Below are 27,289 nucleotides of genomic sequence, written 5' to 3' on the forward strand. Positions count from 1 at the left end.
TTCCTTTGGGGGAGCTGTCCAGTTCCCTGGTGTTGAAATCGATGCAGCCTGCGTCAAAATCAAACACCACTAAAAGTAATTTTATGCTTGATCTGAAAATGTGGTCAGAGTATGGAAGTATGTGACGCAATCGCGGAGCCTCTGCAGGCACGCAGGGGCCAAATTGAGCTCTGTTCGGCATCACTGTGCGCCGCCCAAATTTTGTATCAATGCGGGGGCTCCATATAGCTCCCCATTGACATGATTTGTTGACGGTAGGTAAGGGCGGGAGATCCAGTATAAACACAACCTCACTTCCTCGAAAACTTTATTTGCAACAGCTCTGCTCTGCCACTGCAGAGCCTTTAATAGACCACATTGCACGTTAAACGCAGTCTAGGCCTATATATTTCGCAGACTCGGTTTTATTAACGAAAATAACACCATAATCTCCAAACCTGCCATTTGTCATGTCATGTTGATTTGATTTGCACACTGCATCACAACGTCCTTATCTGTTTTTTGTTTTGTTTAACTGTATGATGGGTTTCTGTTTTGTATATAATGATTCCATGTCTAGATGTCACCCCGTGTCTTGATGTTTTAGGGGTTACACATGGAAATGAGCTATTAGCTAAATCTGTTGCAACATGTTTTCTCAGTCAGCTGAGACTTAGCCTTTGTTTCTGTTGCGCAGTGTCTCGGACAAATAAATTAATAATTAAATAAATATGTCTCAGATAGTTTGGTTTTAGCCCACAGCTATATACAGTAGCCTAACTGAACCTTTACAGCCCACATGTTTTATTTTTTATATTTTTTTATCTGAGGATGTGTCCATCCCCAGGGACTTGGAGAAAACTCCCCACTGCGTAAACGCAGAGCAACAATCTGCTGCATAGCAGCCATATGCTGTATTTTGGTTGTTCCGCTGACATCTGGCAATGGTTTGTCGTTTCCAGTGTTCCCAATTTGTACCGGATAAGATTCAGCTTGGGATGTTACAACTACATTTTTTAAAATATTACATTTGATCCTATATATTGCCCAAATAAAACATGTATCGTTTTATGACCATGCCCCTTTACACAAAACTCTTATAAATGGCTTTAGAATTATATCTTGTGAGGTAAGGCAGAAAATAAGCCTAACGGTGCACTTTGGCTGCTCTACGAGTGGTCTGGATCAGTCGTAGATGTACAAGGGTTTCAGAACCACGTTAGTAACGAAGGTTATGGGAAACACCTCGACTACTAAAGATACATCGTAAAATGATTCTAACGGTGATTTTAACACTATACGAAGGCTCTGGGAAACGAAGCCCAGTGCTCGATTTTCCAAAAGCATCTTAAGGCGAAGTTCATCGTAAGAACCATCGGATCATATGGTTCTAACGATGAACCAAATATGATTTTGGGAAACAGGCCCTTGGTCTTTACCCATGGTTGTGCATCAGCGAGTTTCAAAGGACGTGTCATATGCTATAGGTCAATTGACAGATCTTAAAAAAAATATAATACCTTGTTATTGGTGTACCTTATAGGCTCATCACAAATGGCCAGATCCTGATATAGGCAACACTAAAAACTGTTTTCCATCGGTCATGACAGGCAAATTTCATCGGACTGACTGCCTATGTGGTTATGTCGTCTATTCTCATAGGCACTGAATCTTGTAGTGATCGGTGACATGTTATAGAGCAGGGGTACTTAGCTCTTATCCTACGAGGTCCGGGGCCTGCTGGTTTTCTGTTCTACCTGATAATTGATTGCACACACCTGGTGTCCCAGGTCTAAATCAGTACCTCATTAGAGCGGAACAATGAAAAAAATTAGACTCAGGACATGTCACATGACCCACTACAGTTGACTGTCAATCATCAAATCATTGGAATGATACATTAAACAAATATATATAACGTTTAATTGTTTATTCGATTACATATGCATATCAAAAACATGAAGAAAGACTCATTCATCATTTTCTGTGTTGTCAAGAAACCACGACTATTCATTGACCAAAACGTATGGTGCAGGGGTCGAACCAGAACCGTTAATTTAAAAACACAACATATAAATAATCAAATAATTATTTATTTTCTCGTTTTTTAATATTTCCTTTAGACAATAAAAACAAAAAACAAAACCGTTCATGCGTTGTTTGATTTCTGATTCAAATCAAATAAACGAGCAATTACATTTTTTATTCGTTTTTTATCTTGTCATCCGATAGGAAATATTAATTGGACAAAAATTATACGGACCCATGAACTCAAATCTAGATTATGCTTTTAGATTTCGAGAAAATGAACTACTAAGGAAGAATTTTTCGATTCTCTCATTGACTTCTCATTCAAATCCCGGTCTGCTTGGTCTGTTTCGCAAGCGTTCCCGGAAGTCTCGCCAGTGTTTCGATTTACGTTGAGTATAGAACATAGTGACAGGAAGAAACGAAAGTGAAATTATGAACATATTATTCGAATCCGAATGCAAGATATCGTGGTGGCTCTCGTCATTTAGTTATTGATAAAACGAATATTTGTTACCTTGGAACATTTTGTATAGGCTACGGCGGAGTCCTACATCATTATCTTGTGCGCCGCTCCGGAGTTAGTGGGCTTCGAATGATAATTGGAACAGGTCTGCGAGCAGCGCTGAAATCGTCTACTAAATTGAGACGACACATGTCTAGGATGTTTCCCGGGATTGAACGGTTTAGGCACAAACGCACTTTATTACTGGTTCCAGTTCTCGCCTACATGGGCCTGCGCTGGAAGTCGCTCATACCAACTTGTTGGCCTTGGCTGGAACGCATCTGGAGATTTATCATGCCAAATGATCCTAGTCCGAATTCCCTTCCCAGAGATGAAGTGGAGAGTCAAGACTCTCAAGTAAGTGTAGTAGTGGAGCCTGAATCCTTTCCCAGTGGAAAAGTGGAGGTTCCGGTTCTCAGGTCATTTTATATTGAAGACACCGATGAATACTCCTGCATGTACGACTCGACATGGGAGGATCATCCAAGCGAAGAAACAAGTGAAAGAAGGACCAAACATGTACGTATGCAGGCCCTTGGGCCCTGATAATGTTTTTGGTGAGGTCTCTCGGTAGATGAGTTTCAGAATACTGTAGCTCATCATCAAACGTCTCTTATTGGCACCATAAAATACAACTGGCATGTTTAATTTCCCCCCAAAACATTTCAATTTAAAACAAAATTCTCCAATCTATAACTCAATCTTTCAGAATTTTCAGATAGATATGTATTATATAAAATGCTTGCTTCAATGGCTCATACATGTGCTCTCTCATACAGTGCCTGCAGAAAGTATTCACACCCCTTAACTTTTTCCACATTTTGTTGGGTTACAGCCTGAAGTTAAAATAGATTACATTTAGATTTTGTGTCACTGACCTACACACAATACCCCCATAATGTCAAAGTGGAATTATGGATCAATGGATTATGGATCAACAACATTGTAGTTACTCCAAAAAATGAAAGTAAATGACAGAGTGAAAAGAAGGAAGCTTGTACATAAAAATATTACAAAATATGCATCCTGTTTGCAATAAGGGACTAAAGTACAACTGAAAAAAAAATGTGCCAGAGAAATTAACTTTAAGTTCTGAATACAAAGCTTTGTGTTTGGGGCAAATCCAACACAACACATCACCGAGTACCACTCTACATATTTTCAACCATGGTGGTGGCTGCATCATGTTATGTGTATGCTTGTCATTGGCTAGGACTAGGGAGTTTTAGGATGAAAAGAAACGGAATAGAGCTATCCACAGACAAAATCCTAGAGGAAAACCTGGTTCAGTCTGCTTTCCAACAGAAACTGGGAGACAAATGAATCTTTCAGCAGGACAATAACCTAAAACCCCAAGGCCAAATATACTGGAAATGCTTACCAAGGTAACATTGAATGTTCCTGAGTGGCCTAGTTACAGTTGTGCATTAAATTGCCTTCAAAATCAATGTCAAGACTTAAAAAGGACTGACTAGCAATGATAAACATGACAGGGCTTGAATATTTTTTTTCAAGAATAACGTGCACATTTTTGGGAGTCACATAGAGAAATGTCCTTGTTTTTGAAAGAAAATATATATTTTTTGTCCATTAAAATAACATAAAATTAATCAGAAATACAGTGTAGACGTTGTTAATGTTGTAAATGACTATTGTATCTAAAAACGGCAGATTTTTAATGGAATATCTACATAGGTGTACAGAGGCCCATTATCCGCAACCATCTGTGTTCCAATGGCACGTTGTTAGCTAATCCAAGTTTATCATTTTGTAAGGCTAAGTGATCATTAGAAAACCCTTTTGCAATTATGTTAGCACAGCTGAAAGCTGTTGCTCTGATTAAAGAAGCAATAAAATGGGCCTTCTTTAGACTAGTTCAGTATCTGGAGCATCTGCATTTGTGGGTTCGATTACAGGCTCATCAGTCTATTCTTGTTCTGAGAAAGGAAGGCTATTCCATGCTAGAAGTTGCCAAGAAACTGAAGATCCTGTGCAACGCTGTGTACTACTACCTTCACAGAATAGCCCAAACGGACTCTAACCAGAATAGAAAGAGGAGTGGGAGGCCCTGGTGCACAACTGAGCAAGAGGACAAGTACATTAGAGTGTCTAGATTGAGAAACAGACGCCTCACAAGTCCTCAACTGGCAGCTTCATTAAATAGTACCCGCAAGTCACCAGTGTCAATGTCAACAGTGAAGAAGCGACTCCAGCATGCTGGCCTTCTAGGCAGAGTTCCTCTGTCCAGGATCTGTGTTTTTTTTGCCCATCTTAAACTTTTCTTTTTATTGGCCAGTCTGAAATATGGCTTTGTCTTTGCAACTCTGCCTAGAAGGCCAGCATCCCGGATTCACTGTTGACATTGAGACTGTGGTTTTGCGGGTACTATTTAATGCCAGTTGAGGACTTGTGGTGCGTCTGTTCACCATGCAAAGCTTTAGTCAAGGGTTTAAGTCTAATGATGTTTTTATTACATCTATGTGATCTAATAACTTCCAGATACATAAAATGGATATGACTCAAAGTCTGCTAGGCCCGTCAGTAGCCAAGTAGAATACAAGCCGGCCTTTGCAGCTAGTAAAAGTTTCCCTCCAAGTTTGTTTTACTTTATATAGCTCAGACACGTGGGCGTATAAGTATTGGTCAGGTGTTTCCAGTATCTGCCATTTTGTGAACTCATGGAGTGAATGTGTTTTCAGTCAAACAAGTTTAACAGATTCAGAAGTGCAGCAAGGGACATGCAGAAGTACAGGCATGATTATCCAGTAAGTCATTATTCTCTTCACACAATCTTACACACTTTATGCTATAAAATATATCCACCTCAATCATAGTATGTTGCTGCTGCTGACTATCAATCAGTCAATAGTTTGTACATAGTCTTTAGATCTTTGTTCTTGTTTCCACAGGGGCAAGAATCAAATTTGTACTTTGGCGGGCAACAACAAGTAAGCAAGTACTCATCTCTTTATGTAGTACATGGAAAGGCGGGATGATTTGAGTCGTAATTTTACTGGCCAATTCCTCTGAGATTATTGTACTGTTTTAATACAGCTCTCTGAAATATCCTCATTTCTGAATTTGCATTACTTTCCCCCCCAGGATGAAATGCCTAATTTACAGTTCTACCGTGGACAAATACCCTCCTCCCCTGATGGTAAACTATTTACTGTTTCTTTCAGCGCCGTTTCAATTTGACAAGACATGGACACGTTTAACTGTAAACTTTGCTCTGATTAGGTGTCTTCATTGAGGACTTTCACAATAAATGGCACAGGAAATATTCAAAACTGGAAGAAGTTCACTCATACATCCAATGGTCAGTTTCCTTTACATGTCTAAGTTAACTTGTGTAAAATATTTGTTTAATACACAACAAACATTTTATTTAGGTTGTTCCCACTTCAAGAACCAGGAATGAATTATCAAGCCAAGGAACTCACCAAGAAGGAAATTGAGGTACTTCTAGTAGTTTCTTTGAGCAAGGAAAGTGTTCTCTGCATACTGCATTTACATGTCATTACATTATCTATTGACTGGGGGCTTAGAGACAAATGGAAATGTGTTCATAATCGTTCTGAATGACAATCCGCTTCCTCCTCAGGCTTTCCTTGAAGATGGCACAGCAAAGCAGAGGCTGGTTGCATCCTACAAGCTCATGCTGGACTTCTACGGCATAGAGCTGTCAAATGACATAACAGGGGAAGTGAAACGGGCGAACAACTGGCGTGAGAGATTTGACAACCTGGAAAGGTTAGAAATTTCTTCCTTTGGTCATTTAACTGTTATTTTATAGTGATTGCAATACATAATAGCTAAGATTTCAGCTTTCAAATTAACCTTCTGAGAATAACAGTGCTTTTGAGGTTAACAGTACCCTTGTATGTTTGTTGTTCTTGTGTTTTTGTTCATGGCAGAAACACACACAACAACCTGCGCATCACCCGCATCTTGAAGTGCCTGGGCACTCTGGGGTTCCCCCACTACCAGGCCCCACTGGTCCGCTTCTTCCTAGAGCAGACTCTTGTCAAAGACAAGCTGTACAATGTGAAGGAAAGTGCCCTGAACTACTTCATCTTCGCTGTCATTGATAAGCAAGAGCGCAGGAATTTAGTTAAGTATGCCTACGCACACTATGAGCCCAAACATGAGTTTGTGTGGTGCCCCAAGACAATCCAGAGTATATTCAGGGGAGAGACATTCCCAGATGATAATAACCCAATTGATCTGAAACAGGATGACATTGACAACACTGCCAGTTATCGGCAAATCGATACTGCGCAATCCAGTTATGAAGCTTCTGATAGAGGTAGCTCTATAACTACCCCCAACACTAGTCAACACCCCACCATCGATTCTCTGAAGCAATCAGATTATCAAACTAGCAGTGGCCATCCAGAGGGAAATACTGATAATTGGAGAAAGAGAGCTGCAGATAAGCCAACAGAGCATGAACTTCCCAAACGTATCAACATTTCAGAGGGAACGACTAACGCTGATCATGATGAAAGAAAAAATAAGGGAGCAGATCAATGATGTTTCAGAGGGAATGACTAACACCAATGGTCATGAGAGTACAGATGAGCAACCAGAGAGGGACAGGGGAGATTTAGAGGAAAACAGACAGCAAAGATGAAAATGATGGTGATGGGGAGAATAAGGGAGCGAACCATGCACTGACGTTTCAGAGGGCCATATTAGCACATCCCGTGATAGTTAATTGAATAAGAAACCTACCGAAGAGGTACTGCTGAGCCCAGCAAAGGAAAATGAAGAGAAGATGCCAAAAGGAAATATTCAGTGTTTGACGTAAAAGTGACGATTGATTAGAGTATTCAACCATGTCATGCACTAATAAAGGAACATTATGTATGCCATGTAATTCTAATCATTTCCATTTATATGAACAAATGTTAGTGAATCAATTTATTATATCTGATTTCTGATCACATGTATAATATCAGTGGGATGTTAACCACACTTTTCAAAACAACACAAATGTTATAATATTGATTACGGTTTTCAAACCCGCAACGATTATGTTAGTGGTTTATTTTGTAATAGCATATTTTTAGTTTGGGGAATTTGTTATATGGAGTTTTGGGTAAATGTTCAGCTTTGAATGACTATGCTTGCCTCAGAAGGTATTTCAAAATACTTTCTACTGCTTAAAATATATTTAGTGCCTAACCATGTACCACCAGGGGTGCCTAATGATTTGTATACATTTGATTTTAATAAAACAAATAGATAAACGGAGTCTGTGGTGTTTATTACAGTCGTTGAACATGACATTTTTTAAAGTCAGATGTAATGGAAAGACAGAACCCATTAATGACAGATTGCCATAAAGAAGGTTTAATTGGCCAAGTTTAAACAAAATTAATGTCAACTGTAATTAGCAATACTATAGGTACATCCATTCAGTGGTAACTGCTGAACATATAGCACATACTGTCCAATGACTTCAGACTATAGCAATCAATGTTTCCTAAATTCTCACATTATCCATTCCAGATATATGGCTTATAATTTCTCTACTTAGAAAAATGTGATTAAAAACATACCGGTATATACACAAATACATTCATATTTACATTAAAGGTCAGGGAGTTAATCAGTTACTTTCATGTGTTTCTTAGAAAAGGTACTTTGACAGGAGAAAGGTACTTGTATGTAAATGACATGGTATCATAGTCAGATGAACTTAAATGACCTGGTATCATAGTCAGATGAACTTAAATGACCTCAATATTAGTTTCAAATGTGATAACATTCATAAAATATGAAGTGGCAAAAAATGGTCCAACCTTTCGAACTACAAGAGTATTGTACCATGAAATCATTTGTCATGTAGAAACACATTCCCAATGTCTATTTACATTTAGTTATGGTGCTGAAAGTAAAAGTTACAGGGTGATTGATTTACTACAGTGAATTGTCCTCAAAAGTAAGACATTACGATGTGTTTTTATCAGTTTCAACCTCTGCAGGTTTATCGCTCTCCTTTGGGACATCAGATTTGTTTGTTTCTTTTTTGTCTTCTCTCTTTTCTTTGCTCTTGCTCCTGTCGTGCCGGTCCCGGTCTTTATCCCTCTCTCTATCTCGGTCTCGTGCTCTGTCTCGGTCGTTGTCTCTCCTGTCAGACTCTCTTTCCTTGCCTCTGTCCCGGTCTCTGCTCCTGGACCTGTCCCTTCTCCTGTCGCGGTCTCTCTCCCGGTCTCTGATCCTGGGTCTGTCTCGGTCGTAGTCTCTCCTGTCAGGCTCTTTCTCCCTGCCCCTGTCAGGCTCTTTCTCTCTGCCCCTGTCTCGGTCTCTCTCCCTGTCCTTTCTCTTGTCCCCCTCCGGCGCCCTGTGTCTGTCCCCCTCCGGCGCCCTGTGTCTGTCCCCCTCCGGCGCCCTGTGTCTGTCCCCCTCCGGCGCCCTGTGTCTGTCCCCCTCCGGCGCCCTGTGTCTGTCCCCCTCCGGCGCCCTGCGTCTGTCACCCTCCGGCGCCCTGCGTCTGTCACCCTCCGGCGCCCTGCGTCTGTCACCCTCCGGCGCCCTGCGTTTGTCACCCTCGGGTTCCCTGCGTTTGTCACCCTCGGGTTCCCCATGTCGCTCTCCCTCCCTCCCTCTGCTGCGCTCCCTCTCCCGGCTTCGTTCCCTCTCGCCCCTGTCTCTCTCCCTGCCTCTGTCCCACTCTCTCTCCCGGCTCCAGGGCTTGTCCTGGCCCCTGTCCCATGGCCTGGCTCCATGGGGCCCCTCTCTGTCCCGCTCCCTCCTGCGGTCCTCAGACAGGTCCCTTTGCCTTTCCTCAGACAACTGAGAGGAGCCAGGGATTGGCTCCCGGTCTCTGTGGCCCCCCTCAAACCGACTGGGCCTGTCTCCACCGCAAGGTTCTGAGCCCTCTCTGGTGGAGCTGCTCCTTCTCCTCATATCAGGCGAGTGTCGTCGCCAGTGGTCATCCCTGTGGGACTCTGGGCTGTGACCCCCCATGCGGTTTTGTAGAGGTATGGGGCCCTCTGGTGGGGTCGGGAGCAGAGGCCCACTGTGGCGAACTGGTCTTAAGTCCCCTGGACTGTCAAGGCGATACTGGTCAGGTCCTCCAAAATGCTGTGGTGGGGCCCCACGGTGGTCCTGAGGGGGTCCCTGGTCATCATAAGACCCCCTGTGTGGTGGTGGGGAGGGTGCTATAGATCCCAGAAACTGGTTAGGTGGCTGGAAGCGCTGTCCACCCATATCTCCACTGGGAGGCGGGCCTCTCCGCCCCTCATACTGGTTGTGTGGAGGTCCTCTGTAAGAGGGGCCTTGTGGGGGAGCCTGGTTGTCTTTGTACATGTGTGGAGGGGTCTGACCCTGGTGATGGTCCATGCCCTGCTGGTAGGACCCAACACTGACATTGTTGTACTGATCTACAGGGCCTCTTGGTGGGTCAATCATGTGGGCTTGGGACCCATGATCCCCAAAATGAGAAGGTGGACCTCTGGGCCCAGGGAAGTGGGATGGAGGAGGTCCTCTGTTGTCAAAGTGGCCTGGGGGAGGCCCTGTGAAGGGTGGAGGGGGTGCTCTGGGTCCAGGGAAGTTGAATGGAGGAGGGAGTCCACTGATCCTTGGTGGAGCTAAACCGTTTTGCCCGTCAAAATTAGGTCTGGGCAGGCCATGGCTCTCCATGAACTGGCCTGGAGGGGGGCCTTGCTGCCCCATGTGCTGGGGAGGCATGGAGCCCATGGGGGCATTGAACATCTGGGGAGGTGGGGCTCTCGGGCCCATCGGCTGGAATGGAGGGGGTCCCCTGGGTGGCATCATGGTCTGGGGTGGAGGACCAGGGGGGGCCTCATACTGCTGCTGAGAGCCTCCCCATTGGTTCTGATAGGGAGGATAAGCAGCAGGAGGTGGCCCATATTGGGAGTACGGAGACTGGTTGCTCTCCACTTGCATGGGTGGAGGAACTTGAATGGGTGGAGGAAGTCTCTGCATAGGTAGAGGGCCTGACAAGGAAGGAATACTCTGCATGGGTGGGGGAACTGACATGGGTGGTGGCCCAAGCATTGGGGGTGGACCCTGCATTGGTGGTGGTACAAGCTGGGGTGGGAACGTGGTTGTTGGGAGAATGTCAGGAGGAGCGCCGTAGTCCATGTAGCTTGATGTTCCCATATGTGAAATGTGGGATGATTGAGTGTTCACCAGGGTGGAGCTATCCTGGGTGACATTCTGAGACAGTACATTAATTGTAGGTGAAGCTAAGGAGTTGTTGTTTGTGGACATGTTGAAGTAGCCAGAGGAGGTAGGCTCTTGACGGTTCTTCTCAAAACTAGAAATCTCCCCTGTTTTTAAAATGCTGTCTGCATTTGGCCAAATACTGTATTTGTCCAAGTCACTCTTGGTTGGGTCGACTTCCTCAGATTCAACAGTTTGTTCCTCCATGTAATTGACCTCCGTAGCAGGTTCTACATGCTCACCTAAGAGAGGAATGGAAACCTCTGTTGCGTCTGATTCCAGAAAGGGAAGAGAATCTGTTATAACCTCTTCTTGGGGCAGTGGTGTTTCTGGTTCTTGGACATCAGTCTGTGGTGGTGGCGTGGTGTCTTTGGCAGGAGGCATCTCCACTTTTTCTATTGAGTCTGAGGTTAGCCTCCTGGGATCCCTACTCTGCCTTGGGTCCCTTCTCTGGTTAATCAAAGGAGCAGCAGAAGAAAATTTCACAAACTCTTCAACTTTTTTGCCCAGCTGCAGGAGCCGACTGTTGGCCAGTAGGGATGGTGAGATCAAACCGTCTGTGACTGAGAACGAGGCAGCTGATGTCCCTGTGGTCAACTTTTTTTCGTGGATGGAATCTTCCTGCTCCTCCAGCTGCTGTTTCTGCTCCTCAATCTGTTTGTTGAGATCCACCATTTTCTGCTGTTTGGTCAGATCCCCGGTGGCCTTGGCTTGACCAGGGCCCTCAGTCTTGACCTCCTCAAAGATGGTGTCATCCTCTGGGTCATAAGCCACATCATCCACATCTGTAGCCTCTGGCTGCTTGATGACCTCAGGTTCTTTAACTGACTTCTGGGGTGCTCCATAGCCCATGCCTGGGTCATATTCCTCCTCTGGGTCATATGGTCTGTCATCCTCATCTTCCTCCACCTGCTTCTCCTTAGAAATCTGTCCAAATTGCTGAACAATGGGATCTAGCAGAGTAGCAGGCACGGCTGAGATGTCAACAGCACCATGCTCTGAGGGAGACATGGAGGCCTCAGAGTCTTGCCTCTTGTTCCCAAACAAAGTCTTCAGGATGGTCTGAAGGGGAGTGGCATTGGCAGCAGATGATGCAGCAGAGCTTGAGGCAGGTGACTCTTTGTCTGTAGCAGGGGCTTTGACAGAGGACAGGAATGACAGCACTGATAAGGCTGCCATGGACGTGGAGGAGGTCTCTGAGGAGTTGAGAGGGGGAGGTGTACCTGGGGGGGTTGTGCTAAAGGGAAGATCCTGGGTGTACCGCAAGGCTTTCTCAGCTTTGACTTCAGCTTTGATGGTGGTGGTTGGTTTTGGAAGGCCAGTATCATCTAGGTCTCTGATTTGGATCTTGGAACGCTTCTCCTCAGTCTCCAAAGAGGCTCCAGCACGCTTCTTGTCCTTCTGGCAAATCACCAACCCAAGCAGGAGGTTAGGGCGCGCTGGTTCAAGTCCTACAAGGCAAAGTTAAAACAATTAGTGAAAATTGAATAAAAAGCATTCTAGAACATATCGTTTATCCACTTACATACTTGTATATCTCCGATAGATTTGTCTGCTAAATTACTAAAATTTCCAGAGATAATTTGTTTGAAGTGAAACTGAAATGAGAGCTTGTTTCAAATGCCAGATGCTATGGACGACAACAGGATTTCACAGACCGGGAATCACACAGATCACAATAAAACGGATCACAAAAAGGTCTGTTGATTTAAAGCCACAAGCTGTGGTCTTCACTCTCCCCATTTCGAATTGTTCTAACGAAAAAAATATGAGCACAAAACGCCACATGTATAATCAGCTTCAAGTATAACCATTAAATTAAAAATATTCATGTGTCAAAAGAATACAAACAAGAATTGTAAGCTACAGACAACCTTTATAAGAGTGCTTAGTCATCACACTGCTGAGCAGTCTTAAACTCCCCATGATACTTTGAGAACTGACTGTCGGTGCTCTGCATTAGACTGCATGTTTCTGTTGTTGATCTAACATCACACTTTGCAGGTACACAAAAAGGCAACTTTCACGAAGCTTCTCATCTTGCTAGATTGTCATTAGCATGCATTCTCATGAAGTCACATGTCAATATTAGTGGACATCTCCATATTCTTTACTATTCTATATAAAAACGGACAATATGTGTTGTACAGTGCATTCCACTGAACTTATATGTAACATTTTTAATTATGACACTACTTATCCAACCTCTGCTGACAACTATTTATATGGATGGCTAAGTGTTTGTTTCTTCAATTCAGTAAATGTTTGAGATCCATAGATTCTTCTCTTGTCCTTCATCTTCTTTAAAACCCCAACATGAGTAGAACCATCTCTGTCCAAGGCTCTCCAAGCTGGACCTCTCATAATAACTTACCATGGCTTTCCAGGCATTGTTGGTGGTATGGGATGGACTAGGTGTAGGTCAGGTGCTGCCCATTCAGTTATGATGTGTGGGTACTGGAGATGCAGGCAGATCCACTAACACAGTACACCAAGTTGCAGTGAGGAGTCATTTAAATGTAACACACTGTGGCAGATGTCATTTTCAGTAACACCATCATTACCCAAACATTTCACACAAGTATCTACAGAATAAAAGCTGAGCCTTAAAAACAACAGGCTGAGACTGACGTCTAAGGCCGCACCAACCTGTGATGCACAACATCCTTTATTTAAGACCGACGTGTGATACAAGGTGATATACACACAGAGAGTACACTGGGGGCATAGAACAAGTACAGAGGGATGTTTATGGAGGAAGGCAACAGCAGAAGGACATGCTCGCCCCCTACAAGGTATATCATGAATAAACTTCATGAAACAAGCTCTCCTTTCACACAGAGGAAAACTAAGTAAATTAATAAAATCCTGAACATAGTGACCACTCTGGACAAAACTATCGACTGACATTAAGCCTAACTTAATTGTCTTGAGGTATAGAGACTTTGGCACATCATATTCAATCCAGTGTTTGGGTGTTAGGGTTATCAGAGGCCTCTGTGCGTCTCCCTGCAGATGCTTACCTGGCCCATCAAAAGGTAACAGTTTGGAGGGCAGGGGGTCCTTGGAGCTCAGGGGGATGAGGTACAGGTCTTTGATCCGGCGGTTGTTGTTGGCGACCACTCCAAAACGCTTCCTACTGCTGAAATAAGAGAAGAGAGAGACGTAGGCAACCTCCTCTTCCTCTGTGGCTGGATGGAACCGGATCAGACACAGGTCCTGGAGATGAGGCAAAAACAAAGAGAGGGGTGTGACTTTAGGGTCCTCAACCAGGAAGTAGGTTGTGTATAAATACCGCACATTAGATTGTGGTGGAAGCTTTACCTTGGACAGAGATGTCTTCAGTTTTCCCACATAGTCCCACACAGTGCTGGGAGAGATTCGGCCTCCAATGTGGATGGTGTCAGGCAGATCCTGTACAGGATTAACAATGTCACCTTTGTGTTAAACTCAGATGATATTACCATATATTCACAAACAATTCAAACAAGTACAGTGCCGTCAGAAAGTATTCATAACCCTAGACTTATTCCACATTTTGTTATTACAGCCTGAATTCAAAATGGATTAAATCTTTATTTTCATCTACACACAATATCCCATATGCCAAAGTGAAAATGTGTAGAAATTGTAGCTAATTTAATGAAAATAAGTCTATGAGCTTCTTTGCAAAATTCATCAAGCTGTCAAGTTGGTTGTTGATCATTGCTAGACAGCCATTTTCAAGTCTTGCCATAGATGTTCAAGACAAAACTGTAACTAGGCCACTCAGGAACATTCAATGACATCTTGGTAAGCAACCGTGTATATTTGGCCTTGTGTTTAAAGTTACTGTCCTGCTGAAAGGTGAATTTGTCACCTAGTGTCTGTTGGAAAGCAAATTGAACCAGGTTTTCCTCTAGGATTTGCCTGTGCTTAGCTCTATTATGTTCTCCCTAGTCCTTGACAATGACAAGCATACCCATAACATGATGCTGCCACCGCCATGGTTGAAAATACAAAGGTTGGTACTCAGTGATGTGTTGGACTTGCCCCAACCATAATGCGTTGTATTCAGGAAATAAAGTGAATTTCTTTGTCACATTTCTTGCAGTTTTACTTCAAAATCTGTCACAAGGCAGTTAACCCACTGTTCCTAGGCCATCCTTGTAAATAAGAATTTGTTCTTATTAACTGACTTGCCTAGTTAAATAAAGTTTAAATGTGTGAGGTAGTCATTCAAAAACCTAGTTAAACACTATTATTGCATACAGAGTGAGTCCATGCAATTTATGTGACTCCTAAACTTAGACTTCAAATAACAAAGGGGTTGAATACTTACTCAAAACATTTCAGCTCTTCATTTTGAATTAGTTTGTAAAAATGTCTAAAAACATCATTCCACTATGACACTATGGGGTATTGTGTGTAGGCCAGTGACACGCAATCTCAATTTAATCCATTTTAAATTGAGGCTGTAACATAACAAAATGTTGAAAAGTCAAGGGGTGTGAATACTTTCTGAAGGCACTGAAGGCCAAAATGTAGTGAGACTTTCACTATTATCAAATATAACAGTTATCTTAGCAGTTGTTGTCTTCGTTGTGGTTTTTCTTAGCTCACATAAAAAAACCTACAACTACCAGTAATCTTTTCTAACAAATGAATAACCAACCTCTTTCAGGTGCTCAAAGGATCCTGAGACTAGGTATGCTTTAGTGACAAACTTGGCCACGGTGTGCATGTTGACTAATCCTTTCCACATCATCTCCTGGCCATGGAGGAAGATGGCGGTCTCGCCCTCTGGAGGAGTCTCTGACGAGGCAGCTTTCTGCACAATGGGCCTGGGGATGGAAGGTGGAGGAGCCGGGGGCATGGGCAGAGGCCCCTTGGGCACCACCTCCATCACTGCAACAGGAGCGGGCTCTACTGAGACGGCTGGTCTTGAATAAGTATCTGCTGGGATAGGTCTTGAATAGGACTCTGTTGGAATGGGTCTTGAATAGGTATCTGTTGAGATGGATGCTACCATGGATGCGTCTGGGGCAGAGTGGGTGACCGTCACTCCAGAGCTGTGTCTTGCCATGCGGGGATCTCTGCGGGTGATGCTGACAGAGGAGACGGCTGGTGCGGTGATAGGGGCTGGGGTCTGGGACGGAGGAAAATGGATGCTTGTGTCCTCCTGGTAGGGCAAGGGCTCAGGGACTGGCGTCTCACTGCCGGGATAAGAGACCGGGGCACCTTCACCTGAGGAGGACCTGGACAAGCGCCTCACCTCTTGCCTCATTTCAGGCTTCTTGGAGAGTTTGGCCTTCTTGGCGGCTGGTTCATCGTCTGCAGACTTCTGGCCTGGAAGAGGGGAGACAGATGTTACTTAAACCTCCTAAACCTTCAAATCCACTAATCAAAGTTAAGCATGGAGTAATAACAATGAAGATATGCGGGACATATGTGAGGGGAATTCAGGTACGCGTAAAGTTTTTATGCCACTGTTTCTTGCATCATCTATTTTTACCTGTGCAGATTTTGCAGTTGAGGTCAAAGAGGTGGGCCCTGTGTTCGGCTGTGGTGTCCCGCATCATGCTGAAGATGTCTGGTAGGGAACTGCCACTTTTCACCCCCACCTGAACAGAGCCAGAAGAGGGAGCGGAGATAGCTTCCTCTAGTTCCTGAACACATTGTAAAATGAAAACAGAGAGACAGTCAACACTACAAACTGACAATGGAATCTCAAATAGCACATCAAACCATAGCCAAATATGATGAGGTCCTGAATGGAAGAAATATTCTGAGCACATGAATCATTAGATCATCTCTAAAACAATAGCTACATTGATGCACAGTGGGTGTGAAACATGATTTGAGTGATGCACGGGGCGGGTGGCAGTGAGCTTCAGTAGGACAAAGCGACAGTTTAAAGAGGTATGGGACAGGTCGGCAAGAGAATTAAACTGTAAAACCACAATATGTTACCCACATGTTAACACCCAGGACAATATGGTTATTTGTCTTATGCAAGGAAAATGAAGATGAAAGGCAAGCGGAAGTGAAAGAAAGGGTGAGAAAGCCACCACTTACTGCAGAAAAAGCCATGCGAGGAGATGGAGAGGTGCCAGAGTTACATACGTCTCCATCAGACATTGGAGGAGCGTCCTCCATGTCCACATCAAGGGGGCCAGAATCAAGCCTACGGCCCGATTTGGACTGCCCTGTCTGGGATCTAGCACTGGGAGCCTATGGGATACAACAGAGGTCATCAACTTGGATGTAGGCCTTATTGTATATTGTTAGACACTATATGTTCAATATGTGAAGATTAGGCTAATTATATGGTCTCTTTAGTAGTGATATTTAGTTGCACAATAAATACCATTCCTAGTACTGCTCTGTCTATATAACTATTGGTTTCATTATCATGATCTCTAATAGGTCAACAGAGGAGTTCCTTCTTACCTCAGTGGTGTCAGGCTTCCTCCACTCTGAGATCTCTTTGGAGAGTAGCTCATCTGCACTCAGCCTCACCAGCCTGAAGGGACTGACCTCTCCCCAGACCACGCGGTAGAACAGGCCCTGAGACAAGCACAACATACCGTTTACTCACCTAGCACTTATGGCTTGTGAATATAAAACATTTCAATAATATTTAAATTGAATTCATGACTCACGATCAATTCACCCACATACCAACAACGCAATACTATAATATAGAAATACTCATTCAAATGTACAGGTTACTGCCAAAATAAAAGGAAACAATTGAGTGAATGAGGGATATATTGAAAGCAGGTGCTTCCACAGTTATGGTTCCTGAGCTATTCCTAAGCAATTAAATGTCCCATCATGCTTAGGGTCATGTATAAATGTTGGGCAGGCCCAGTTATTTTGGCTACCATGGTTACACCCCCACAGGATGACAATGCCCCCATCCACAGGGCATGAGTGATCACAAAGGTTTGATGAGCATGAAAACAATGTAAACCATATACCATCTCAATTACCAGATCTCAACCCAATTGAACACTTATAGGAGACTCTGGAGTGGCGCCTGAGACTGCGTTCTCCAACAACAACAACAAAACACAAAGGAATTTCCTGTCGCATCCCACCAATAGAGTTCCAGATGCTTGTAGAATCTATGCACATTGAAGCTGTTCTGGTTCATGGTGGCCCAACGCCCTATTAAGACACTTTATGTTGGTATTTACGTTGTTTTGGCAGTTACATGTACATGGCTTTCCAACATTTACCATATTTGGTTTAGCCTACACCACTTATCGCTTGACTAGTCACTTCTGCAGACACCTGTGGACTCACCTTGTTTTTGGGGTCCTTCAGGTTAAACATGAGGGATCTGTACTTGTTCTTGTACTTGCTGTCTGTGCAAAGGCACAGGTTGAACATCTCCTTCTCAATGCTGACCGCCAGTTTTCCCACGTCGTTCTCAGACATGTTCAAATCATCACTGTCACTCACCCTGGCGGGACAATAAATTAAATTGCATTGGTCACACACATTTTAGAGCTATACATTCTAGACAATGTAGTTGTAAAGATGTGGGGAACATGTACAGTTGAAGTCAGAAGTTTACATACACCTTAGCCAAATACATTTAAACTAAGTTTCACAATTCCTGACATTTAATCCTAGTAAAAATTCCCTGTCATAGGTCAGTTAGGATCACCACTTTAATTTTAAGAATGTGAAATGTCAGAATAATAGTAGAGAGTGATTTATTTCAGCATCACATTCCCAGTGGGTCAGAAGTTTACATACACTCAATAAATATTTGGTAGCAAAGCTTTTCATTTTTTAAAACTTGGGTCAAACGTTTTGGGTAGCCTTCCACAAGCTTCCCACAATAAGTTGGGTGAATTTTGGCCCATTCCTCCTGACAGAGCTGGTGTAACAGAGTCAGGTTTGTAGGCCTCCTTGCTCACACACGCCTTTTCAGTTCTGCCCACAAATTTACACAAGGATTGAGGTCAGGGCTTTGTGATGGCCACTCCCAATACCTTGACTTTGTTGTCGTTAAGCCATTTTGCCACAACTTTGGAAGTATGCCTGGGGTCATTGTCCATTTGGAAGACCCATTTGTGACAAAGCTTTAACTTCCTGAATGATGTATTGAGATGTTGCTTCAATATATCCACACCATTTCTGCTTTTTCATGATGCCATCTATTTTGTGAAGTTCACCAGTCCCTCCTGCAGCAAAGCACCCCCACAACATGATGCTGTCACCTCCGTGCTTCACGGTTGGGATAGTGTTCTTTAGCTTGCAAGCCTCCCCCTTTTCCCTCCAAATATAACGATGGTCATTATGACCAAACAGTTCTGTTTTTGTTTCATCAGACCAGAGGACATTTCTCCAAAAAGTACGATCTTTGTCCCCATGTGCAGTTGCAAATCGTAGTCTGGCATTTTTATGGCGGTTTTGGAGCAGTGGCTTCTTCCTTGCTGAGCGGCCTTTCAGGTTATGTCGATATAGGACTTGTTTTACTGTGGCTATAGATACTTTTGTACCCGTTTCCTCCAGCATCTTCACAGGGCCCTTTGCTGTTGTCCTGGGATTGATTTGCACTTTTCGCACCAACATACGTTCATCTCTAGGAGACAGAAGGCGTCGCCTTCCTGAGCGGTATGACGGCTACGCGGTCCCATGGTGTTTATACTTGCATACTATTGTTTGTACTGATGAACGTGGCACCTTCAGGCATTTGGAAATTTCTCCCAAGGATGAACCAGACTTGTGGAGGTCTACAATTGTTTTTCTGAGGTCTTGGCTGATTTCTTTTGACTTTCCCATGTTAAGCAAAGAGGCACTGAGTTTGAAGGTAGGCCTTGAAATACATCCACAGGTACACCACCAAATGACTCAAATTATGTCAGTTAGCCTATCAGAAGCTTCTAAAGCCATGACATAATTTTCTGGAATTTTCCAAGCTGTTTAAAGGCACAGTCAATTTAGTGTATGTAAACTTCAGACCCACTGGAACTGTGACATTTATAAGTGAAATAATCTGTCTGTAAACAATTGCTGGAAAAATGACTTGTGTCATGCACAAAGTAGATGTCCTAACCGACTGGTCAAAACTATAGTTTGTTAACAAGAAATTTGTGGAGTGGTTAAAAAATGAGTATTAATGACTCCAACCTAAGTGTATGCAAACTTCTGACTTCAAATGTATTTTCCATTGGCCTACAACAACTTCTTAGTATTCTCTTAAAAAATCTACATGCAAACCATAAATCAGATGAATGACCTTGCATGAAGTTCAAGAGACAATTTAAGCCATTCTCTCGAAACTTGGATCAGTCTAGGTCTAGGACTTCTGGGATACTCACCTCTTGTAGAGGATGTCTGTGAGCGAGCGGCGGATGTTCTGTCTCATCTGGTTGTTGGGCGGAGCTGTCGGGCACATCATGGAAGGTGCAGAAGCGCCTGGCTCATGGTGTCGGGTGGAAGGGGCTGAGGATGCGACTCTGGACGGACTACGACCTGAGGAGTCCCTTTGCTGGGGCTGGGGCTGGGCCTGCTTCTTGGGGATGGTAAAGCTGGACTTGCCAACCCTCAGGGCTCCTGTGACGTGATGTCGTGGGGCATCTAAAGAACCTGGGGCAGAAGGGGTCAGGACAGCAGGCGGTGGATGTGGTTTCTTGGATTTGGTTTTGTTAGGAGGGGGAGGTGGTTGTTTCTTTGGTGCCTTAGCACTGCTGCCTGGAGTTGCTGGTTTATTGCGTCTGGTGTATGTCTTTAATAATCTGGGGCTGGGGGACTTCTTTCCTCCTTTGAGCGGCGCTGTAGAAGCAGGTGACTTCTTCTCAGAAGGGGTTGATTCCTTCTCACTCTGGTCCTCTTCACTCCCCTTCTCTACAAGAGCTGTGGAGCGTAAAACAGCTTGCATTAAACACAAGTAGAAACAGTTTATGACCCATCATGAAAAAATATGACAAGTCAATTGAATTCAGGGGGAAAAATGTAAAACATTTCAATAGCAAAACAGTTAAGAACACATTAAGTATTTACAATGATGGCATATGTAATGTGATCTTAGATTCACTTATTGACAGACTGCCAGAAAAAAACACCAGAATGCATCCAAAGAACAAAATATTGAAGATGGACCTCCTCCCCCTTTTGGATCTAATGATAAATACCTCGACAAACACAAAATAAACCTGGTTAAAATACATCTTTCCACACACGGAGAATGCCAACCATAAGCATGCACATAAAATAGGTTCAATAAATATAAATCAGAATTTGGAAATCTTTTATTCTCTGGCTAAAATTGATGTAAAATGAATTTGGATAAAAGGGACCCATTTTGGGGTGCTGCAATTCCAATCGTCTCAACATTAGTTCAAATGGTGGTGATCCTCTTCATGAAGAATGTAGGCGAGACACCACTTCAGTGTTATCAGAAGGGACCAACGTACTAAACGCTCCTAGGCCCGACTGTGTACTAAATTAGCAAAAAAAAAAGCAACACATAAAATGCATACCATTTTACATCCATTCCTGAGCTACAGCACTAGACCCCAATCAACAACCCATCAGATATTAAGCCCTAAAAAAAACACTTGTCTGGAAAGTCACTGGGTACAGGGGTTTACACAAAACTAAAATTAGATTCCATTAGGATGCAACTCTCCCTTTGAAGATCCCACTAGTTGACCCACTGTATCAAGTGGCCAGAAAACAACCAATAGTCCAACTTACCATGTTTGGGCAAAGAATGTCTGAACGTTCATCTCCTTCTACATATCTTCATACATCCCACACCAAATCTGATATTTTCACCACTGAAAATTCATATTGCTGTGAGGCCAGCACACAGAGCTATGGTTGTTCTAACAATACCATCTACCTTCAGCTGTACACACATCTAATGAGCGTTCAATAAAGACAAAATATTTGTCAAGGAATATTAAGTTGAACAATTCAAGATCAATGCAACATCTTTCCCCAGGGGCACCGGTTGTGCCTGACAAGTATACTAGTACCAATTGCTTTTGTATGACTTGATATGTAAAATTTTGGACATCGATATTAGTCATAGCTTTGTTAAAGCAGATATTTTCTGCCACATCGTTGTTTCTCATTACCAAAGTATGAGAAATGTCTGTACATTAAAAACGGAAATACCTGTGAGTGCCATCAGTAGAAAATGCTACTGCCATGTCCAATTACACAATTGCTCGTTGAGCCAAAGGCACATATCATTCACCTCCAGCCCTAACTACTCAACCTGTTCTTACCTGTACAACAATTATCACTTGCATTCTTTTAAAATCACCAATATGTTCATATACACAGATTTCAAACAAGACCCTTTTAGACAAACGGGCCACAATAGGAATTTCAATGCGACTGATTTGCTCACAAAAACACTTGGCAAACTATCAAAATGTATGTGCGCAAATAATATATTGGAGATCTTAATGTATATAGACATGCAAGCAGGTCATGAGTTAATAACATATGGCATCACTCCCCATACATCTGAAGAACAGGCAGCTGTAATTACATGGCTAAGCAGATTCCTGAAGTCATGAACTACCAATGCAAACACACACATTTAAAATACTTGCATTCCAAACTATACATAACCTGTCTAATTACTTCCCTCAAAATTAGAAACCTGGCTAAAGCTTTGAAACAAAGCTGAGTTCATAGCAAAAAATACTAAATTGTCCCTAAAAGTCTCAGTAATTTCATATCAGTAAAACAGAAGTGTGGTAGAACTTAGGTAATAATGGTCTGCCACCCTGCTCTTTATGTTTAGTTGATGACGACTCTGGTGTTCCACTCTTCTTCTAGTCATCTAATACTTCTGTGCTGAAGACTTCTGGGCAGTGTCTTCAGCAGGTCTTGTCTCAGTAGAAGAAACAATAGATTTCCTGTTCCAGCTGTCCGAGTCAGTCCGCTTCAGACTTTCACTTCCTCTCGTGGCGTGTAGATCTGTGTCACATGCTGTCCGAGAGAAACTGGCCAGGACATCCTAAGTAATCCGAGACCCCTCATATAATCAATCAAGGCTTCCAAAAAATCTGTCTTAACACCTTTTATTTTATCGCCAGTGCCCCAGAGGGAGTTTGGATGCATGACATTCAATAAAGAAACAGCACACCATTCACAATGCTAATCGTGAATACTTCCTTGGTTGCACCGAATACTTATAGCTCAATTCATCAACAGTGTGAGCTGTATTTCTGTATAGTTCCCTGTATAAATCCAGGATTAAAAACTTTAAAAAAACGCTGAGACCTACCTGCTCGAGAGGGACTGCCTCTAGATGAACAGCAGTTTGGAGGAGCACGTGGAGATTCTCACACGCACCACATGAGTGCCAACACACATTCGCACAGCATACAGTAACCTTTGATTCAATTATCATAAATAATCCCCAATCATTGCTTTGTTCATGGTTACCGTTTTGTTTTTTTTTGTTTTTTTTTTACACAGCTTTAGAAATAAATCCTAAAATAGTCACGTTTGTATCCTTTCATAGAAATGTGTACTTACCCACTCAGTAACTCTGTATACCTGACTAAGTAACCATGAAACACTTTCAAACTCCAAAAACATTTGGGGACCCATTCTCATTAGTGCTTTCCCCAAAGATCTGGGCCATTAATGTGTGTCAATCTCATTCCAAAGAGGCCCAAGTGTCTGCGGGTTTTCGCTCCTCCCTTGTACTTGATTGATGAACTAAAGCTAGGCCCTCCATGAAATAAACGTGACACCACTGATCGAAGGCATTACGTTGCCATAACAGCAACCACATTTATCAATGGGAAAATAATGTGGTTTTGTTTAAGAACTCGTAATAGAGCGATGCAAATACATTCAGATGGCTCACTTGACAACCCCTATAGTGAGAGACGACAAATTGTTTAAAAGTGGATTATTAAGACCTTCAAAGAGATACATACACGTTTTGTTTAACACTGTTGGTGGTGCTATGGGTGTAGTCTTTTCTGGCGTTACTGCATTGTAATTATGGTCGCTGGACCAGGACGACATGGTGGGTGGTGGTGGCTGCTGCTCTGCATTCTGCTCTTCATCACCATCCTTCTTGTCATCCTCACTGTCAGACGACGACTCCTCTGTGGACCTCTTGCTGGTCTTCCTTCCGGTGGTGGAACTCTTCTGCATGAAGAGACATTCAGTCAAAAATCAGTAACAGGGCACAGGAAAGGTTCCATAGCAAAACTTGATTTGTGTAATGCAGGATGTATACTGAACAAAAATATCTAAACTGTTGGTCCAATCAGCTGAAACAAAAGATCCTAGAAATGTCCCATACGCAAAAAAAAAAAATCTCAAATTGTAGACAAATTTGTTTACATCCCTATTAGTGAACATTTCTCATTTGCCAAGATATTCCATCCACCTGACGGGTGTGGTATATCAGCATGATTGTTACATAGGTGCACCTTGTACTGGGGGACAAAAAAGGCCACGCTAAAATGTGCAGTTCTGTCACACAACACAATGCCACAGATGTCTCAAGTTGAGGGAGCGTGCAATTGGCATGCTGACTGCAGGAATGTCCACCAGAGCTGTTGGCAGAGAATTTAAATGCAATTTCTCTACCATAAGCCGCCTCCAACGTTATTGTTTTTAGACTTTGGTAGTACATCCAACCGGCCTCACAACAGTAGACCACGTGTAACCATGCAGGCGCAGGACCTCCACATCCGGCTTCTTCACCTGAGGGATGGTCAGAGACTAGCAAGCCGGGGAGCTGATGAAACTATAGGTTTGCACAAACAACGAATTTCTGCAAAAACTGTCAGAAATCATCTCAGGGAAGCGCATCTGTGTGCTCGTCGTCCTCATCAAGGTTTTGATCTGAATTCCAAGTGCAAATGCTCACCGGTGCGCTGGAGTAGTGTGCTCTTCAAGGACGAATCCCAGTTTCAACTTCACCGAGATGATGGAAGACTCCGTAAAGAGTGCCCCATGGTGGCGGTGGGTTTATGTTATGGGCAGGCATAAGCTACAGACAACGAACAAACAACATTTTATCGATGGCAATTTGAAAGCAGAGATACCGTGACGAGATCCTGAGACCATTTTCGTGCCATTCCTCTGCTGCCATCACCTCACGCTTCAGCATGATAATGCACGGCCCCCAAGGATCTGTACACAATTCCTGGAAGTTCAATGTCCCAGTTCTTCCATGGCCTGCATACTCACCAGACATGGAGCATGTTTGCGACGCTCTGGATTGACATGTACGACAGCGTGTTCAAGTTGCCGCCAATTACCAGCAACTTCGCACAGCCATTGAAGAGTGGGAAAACATTCCACAGAACACAATCAGCAGCCTGATCAACTCCATGCAAAGGAGATGTGTCAGGCTGCATGATAAAAATGGTGGTCACACCAGATACTGACAGGTTCTGATCCACGGCCCTTTTTCTTAAGGCACAGTGCACAACAGAAAGTATTCTGACTCCTAGACCTTTCCACATTGTTACATTACAGCCTTATTCTAAGCTGGATTAACTAAATGTTTCCTCAACACACACACACACACACACACACACACACACACACACTACCCCATAATGACAAAGCAAAAACATGTTTAGAAATGTTTGCAAATTTATAAAAAGTTAAATCAAATACCTTAATTACATAAGTATTCAGGCCCTTTGCTATGAGACTCACAATTGAGCTCAGGTGCATCCTGTTTCCATTGATTACCCTTGAGATGTTTCTACAACTTGGAGTCCACCTGCTGTAAATTCAAATGATTGGACATCATTTGGAAAGGCACACACCTGTCTAAATAAAGGTCCCACAGTTGACAGTGCATGTCAGAGCAAAAACCAAGCCATTAGGTCGAATGAACTGTCCGTAAAGCTCTGAGACAGGATTGTGTCGATGCACAGATCTAAGGAAGGGTACCAAAAGATTTCTGCAGCATCGAAGGTCCCTAAGAACACCGCGGCCTCTATCATTTGGAACCACCAAGACCCTTCCTAGAGCTGGCCGCCTGGCCAAATGGAGCAATCGGGGGAGAAGGGTCTTGGTCAGGGCCTTTATGGTTGAGTGGCAAGATGAAAGGCTTGTTTTTCAGCAGCAGGGACTGGGAGACTAGTCAGGACCGAGGCAAAGATTAACGGAGCAGGAGCGGCTTCGGGACACATCTGAATGTCCTTGAGTGGCCCAGCACGAACCCAGACTTGAACCCGATCGAGCATCTCTGGAGAGACCTGAAAATAGCTGTGCAGCGACACTCCCCATCCAACCTGACAGAGCTAGAGAGGATCTGCAGAGAATGGGAAAAACTCCCCAAATACAGGTGTACCAAGCTTGTAACGTCATACCAAAGACACAAGGTTGTAATCGCTGCCAACGGTTCTTCAACAAAGTACTGAGTAAAGGGTCTGAATACCGATGTAAATGTGATCAGTTTATTTGTAATACATTTGCTAAAATTTCTAAAAACCTGCTTCGTCATTGTGGGGGTATTGTGTGTAAATCGAGGAGGGGGAAAAATATTTTATCAATTTTAGAATAAGACTAAAGTAACAAAATGTGGAAAAAGTCAAGGGGTCTGAATACTTTCCAAATGCACTGTGTGACCAACCAATGCATTTCCGTATTCCCAGGTGATGTGTAATCCATAGATTTGGGCCTAATGAGTTTATATGATTTGAGCGATTTCCTTATATGAACTGTAACTAAGCTACCACCACCATACTTCACAGTATAGATTGTGTTAGACAGGTGATGAGCTGTGCCTGCTCCTCTCCAGATATAGCCCTTTGCATTCAGAGTAAAATGTGTCTCATCACACCAGACTCGTTTGCCTTAAATTACAAGTCTTTCTCATGCCTTTCTGCAAACTCCAGGCATGCAGTCATGTACCTATTTCTCAGGAGTGGCTTCTGTCTGGCCACTAACCTATAGAGCCCAGATTACAGCACTTCACCAGAGACTGTTGTCCTTCTGCCAGGTTATCCCCTCTCTATTTCTGTCAGAGTGTTCATTGGGTTCTTGGTCACCTCCCTGACCAAGGTCCTTATTGCCCGGTTGCACATTTTGGTCGGACGGCAAACTCTAGGCAGAGTCTGGGTAGTTCCAGATTTGGAGACCACTACTCTTGGAAACGTTCAACAATCTAGAAATCGTTTTATACCCTTCCCCAGATACTATATGCCTTATCACAATTCCAACTTGAAGATCTTCGGAGAGCTCCTTGGACTTCATGGTATGGCTTCTGCTCTGACATGCACTGTCAACTGTGGGATCTTATATAGACAGGTGTGTTTCTTTCTAAATCATGTCCAAAGAATTTAATTGGCCACAGGTGGACTCCAATCAAGTTGATCAAAGGAAATTGGATGCACCTGTGCTAGAGGTCGTCACGGATCCACCTCTACCCAAATACCTGAGGGGGTCCGGAGCCAGAATTCTAAATAAATGTCACAAGTCAGTGTAACTTTAACTGGCTTGTCAGGAGGGACCCATACATACCCAAACGTGACCAATGCAGTAGAGAGCGATATTGTATAATTTATGCTGCGGGTCTTGCTTTTCACAAGAGTGGAGAGTGTAGCTTGTTGTTGGCCAATC

The 27,289-nt window shown here is 43.3% G+C and overlaps 2 protein-coding genes across 31 annotated transcripts in view; one reads left to right on the forward strand and one right to left on the reverse strand.

The window, feature by feature from the left end:
- The first annotated feature begins 627 nt into the window (after positions 1–627).
- Positions 628–7,771, forward strand: LOC110510677 (uncharacterized). 2 transcript variants are annotated; one of them, XM_036983413.2, is made up of 8 exons: positions 628–3,031; positions 5,212–5,277; positions 5,422–5,460; positions 5,615–5,669; positions 5,753–5,831; positions 5,905–5,971; positions 6,117–6,265; positions 6,430–7,771. In XM_036983413.2, exons 1-8 carry the CDS (start codon positions 2,603–2,605, stop codon positions 7,046–7,048), a joined length of 1,503 nt encoding a protein of 500 aa, XP_036839308.2. In that variant the 5' UTR covers positions 628–2,602; the 3' UTR covers positions 7,049–7,771. The 2 variants fall into 2 exon arrangements, with proteins under 2 accessions (XP_036839308.2, XP_036839309.2); XM_036983414.2 differs by lacking the exon at positions 5,212–5,277 and having other exon boundaries at positions 788–3,031.
- LOC110527922 (death-inducer obliterator 1) overlaps positions 7,764–27,289 on the reverse strand; it is a 28,767-nt gene continuing 9,241 nt past the window's right edge. For 18 of the 29 annotated variants that reach the window (XM_036983409.2, XM_036983401.2, XM_036983408.2 and 15 more), the window contains 10 exons: positions 23,629–23,845; positions 20,035–20,569; positions 18,005–18,164; positions 17,144–17,260; positions 16,769–16,924; positions 16,206–16,359; positions 15,366–16,039; positions 14,036–14,125; positions 13,735–13,930; positions 7,764–12,162 (listed from right to left, as the gene is read on the reverse strand). In XM_036983409.2, coding sequence (XP_036839304.2) covers positions 8,471–12,162; positions 13,735–13,930; positions 14,036–14,125; positions 15,366–16,039; positions 16,206–16,359; positions 16,769–16,924; positions 17,144–17,260; positions 18,005–18,164; positions 20,035–20,569; positions 23,629–23,845 — 5,991 coding nt within the window. In that variant the 3' untranslated portion in view covers positions 7,764–8,470. Of the gene's footprint in view, positions 12,163–13,059; positions 13,931–14,035; positions 14,126–15,365; positions 16,040–16,205; positions 16,360–16,768; positions 16,925–17,143; positions 17,261–18,004; positions 18,165–20,034; positions 20,570–23,628; positions 23,846–27,289 lie in introns of those variants that run through there. The other 11 variants (XM_090241077.1, XM_090241070.1, XM_090241076.1 and 8 more) reach the window with 3 other exon arrangements.

The sequence above is a fragment of the Oncorhynchus mykiss genome, chromosome 7 (assembly GCF_057628025.1).
Source record: "Oncorhynchus mykiss isolate SJ-2025 chromosome 7, ASM5762802v1, whole genome shotgun sequence".
In the NCBI taxonomy this organism is placed as follows: Eukaryota; Metazoa; Chordata; class Actinopteri; order Salmoniformes; family Salmonidae; genus Oncorhynchus; species Oncorhynchus mykiss.

Bases quoted from the DNA above. Each gene is read 5' to 3' on its own strand.
- LOC110510677 (XM_036983413.2), top strand. From the start codon at position 2,603: ATGATAATTGGAACAGGTCTGCGAGCAGCGCTGAAATCGTCTACTAAA. The intron at 5,278-5,421 runs GTAAGTCATTAT...TTGTTTCCACAG, and splicing joins AGTACAGGCATGATTATCCA to GGGCAAGAATCAAATTTGTA. The intron at 5,832-5,904 runs GTCAGTTTCCTT...CATTTTATTTAG, and splicing joins GTTCACTCATACATCCAATG to GTTGTTCCCACTTCAAGAAC.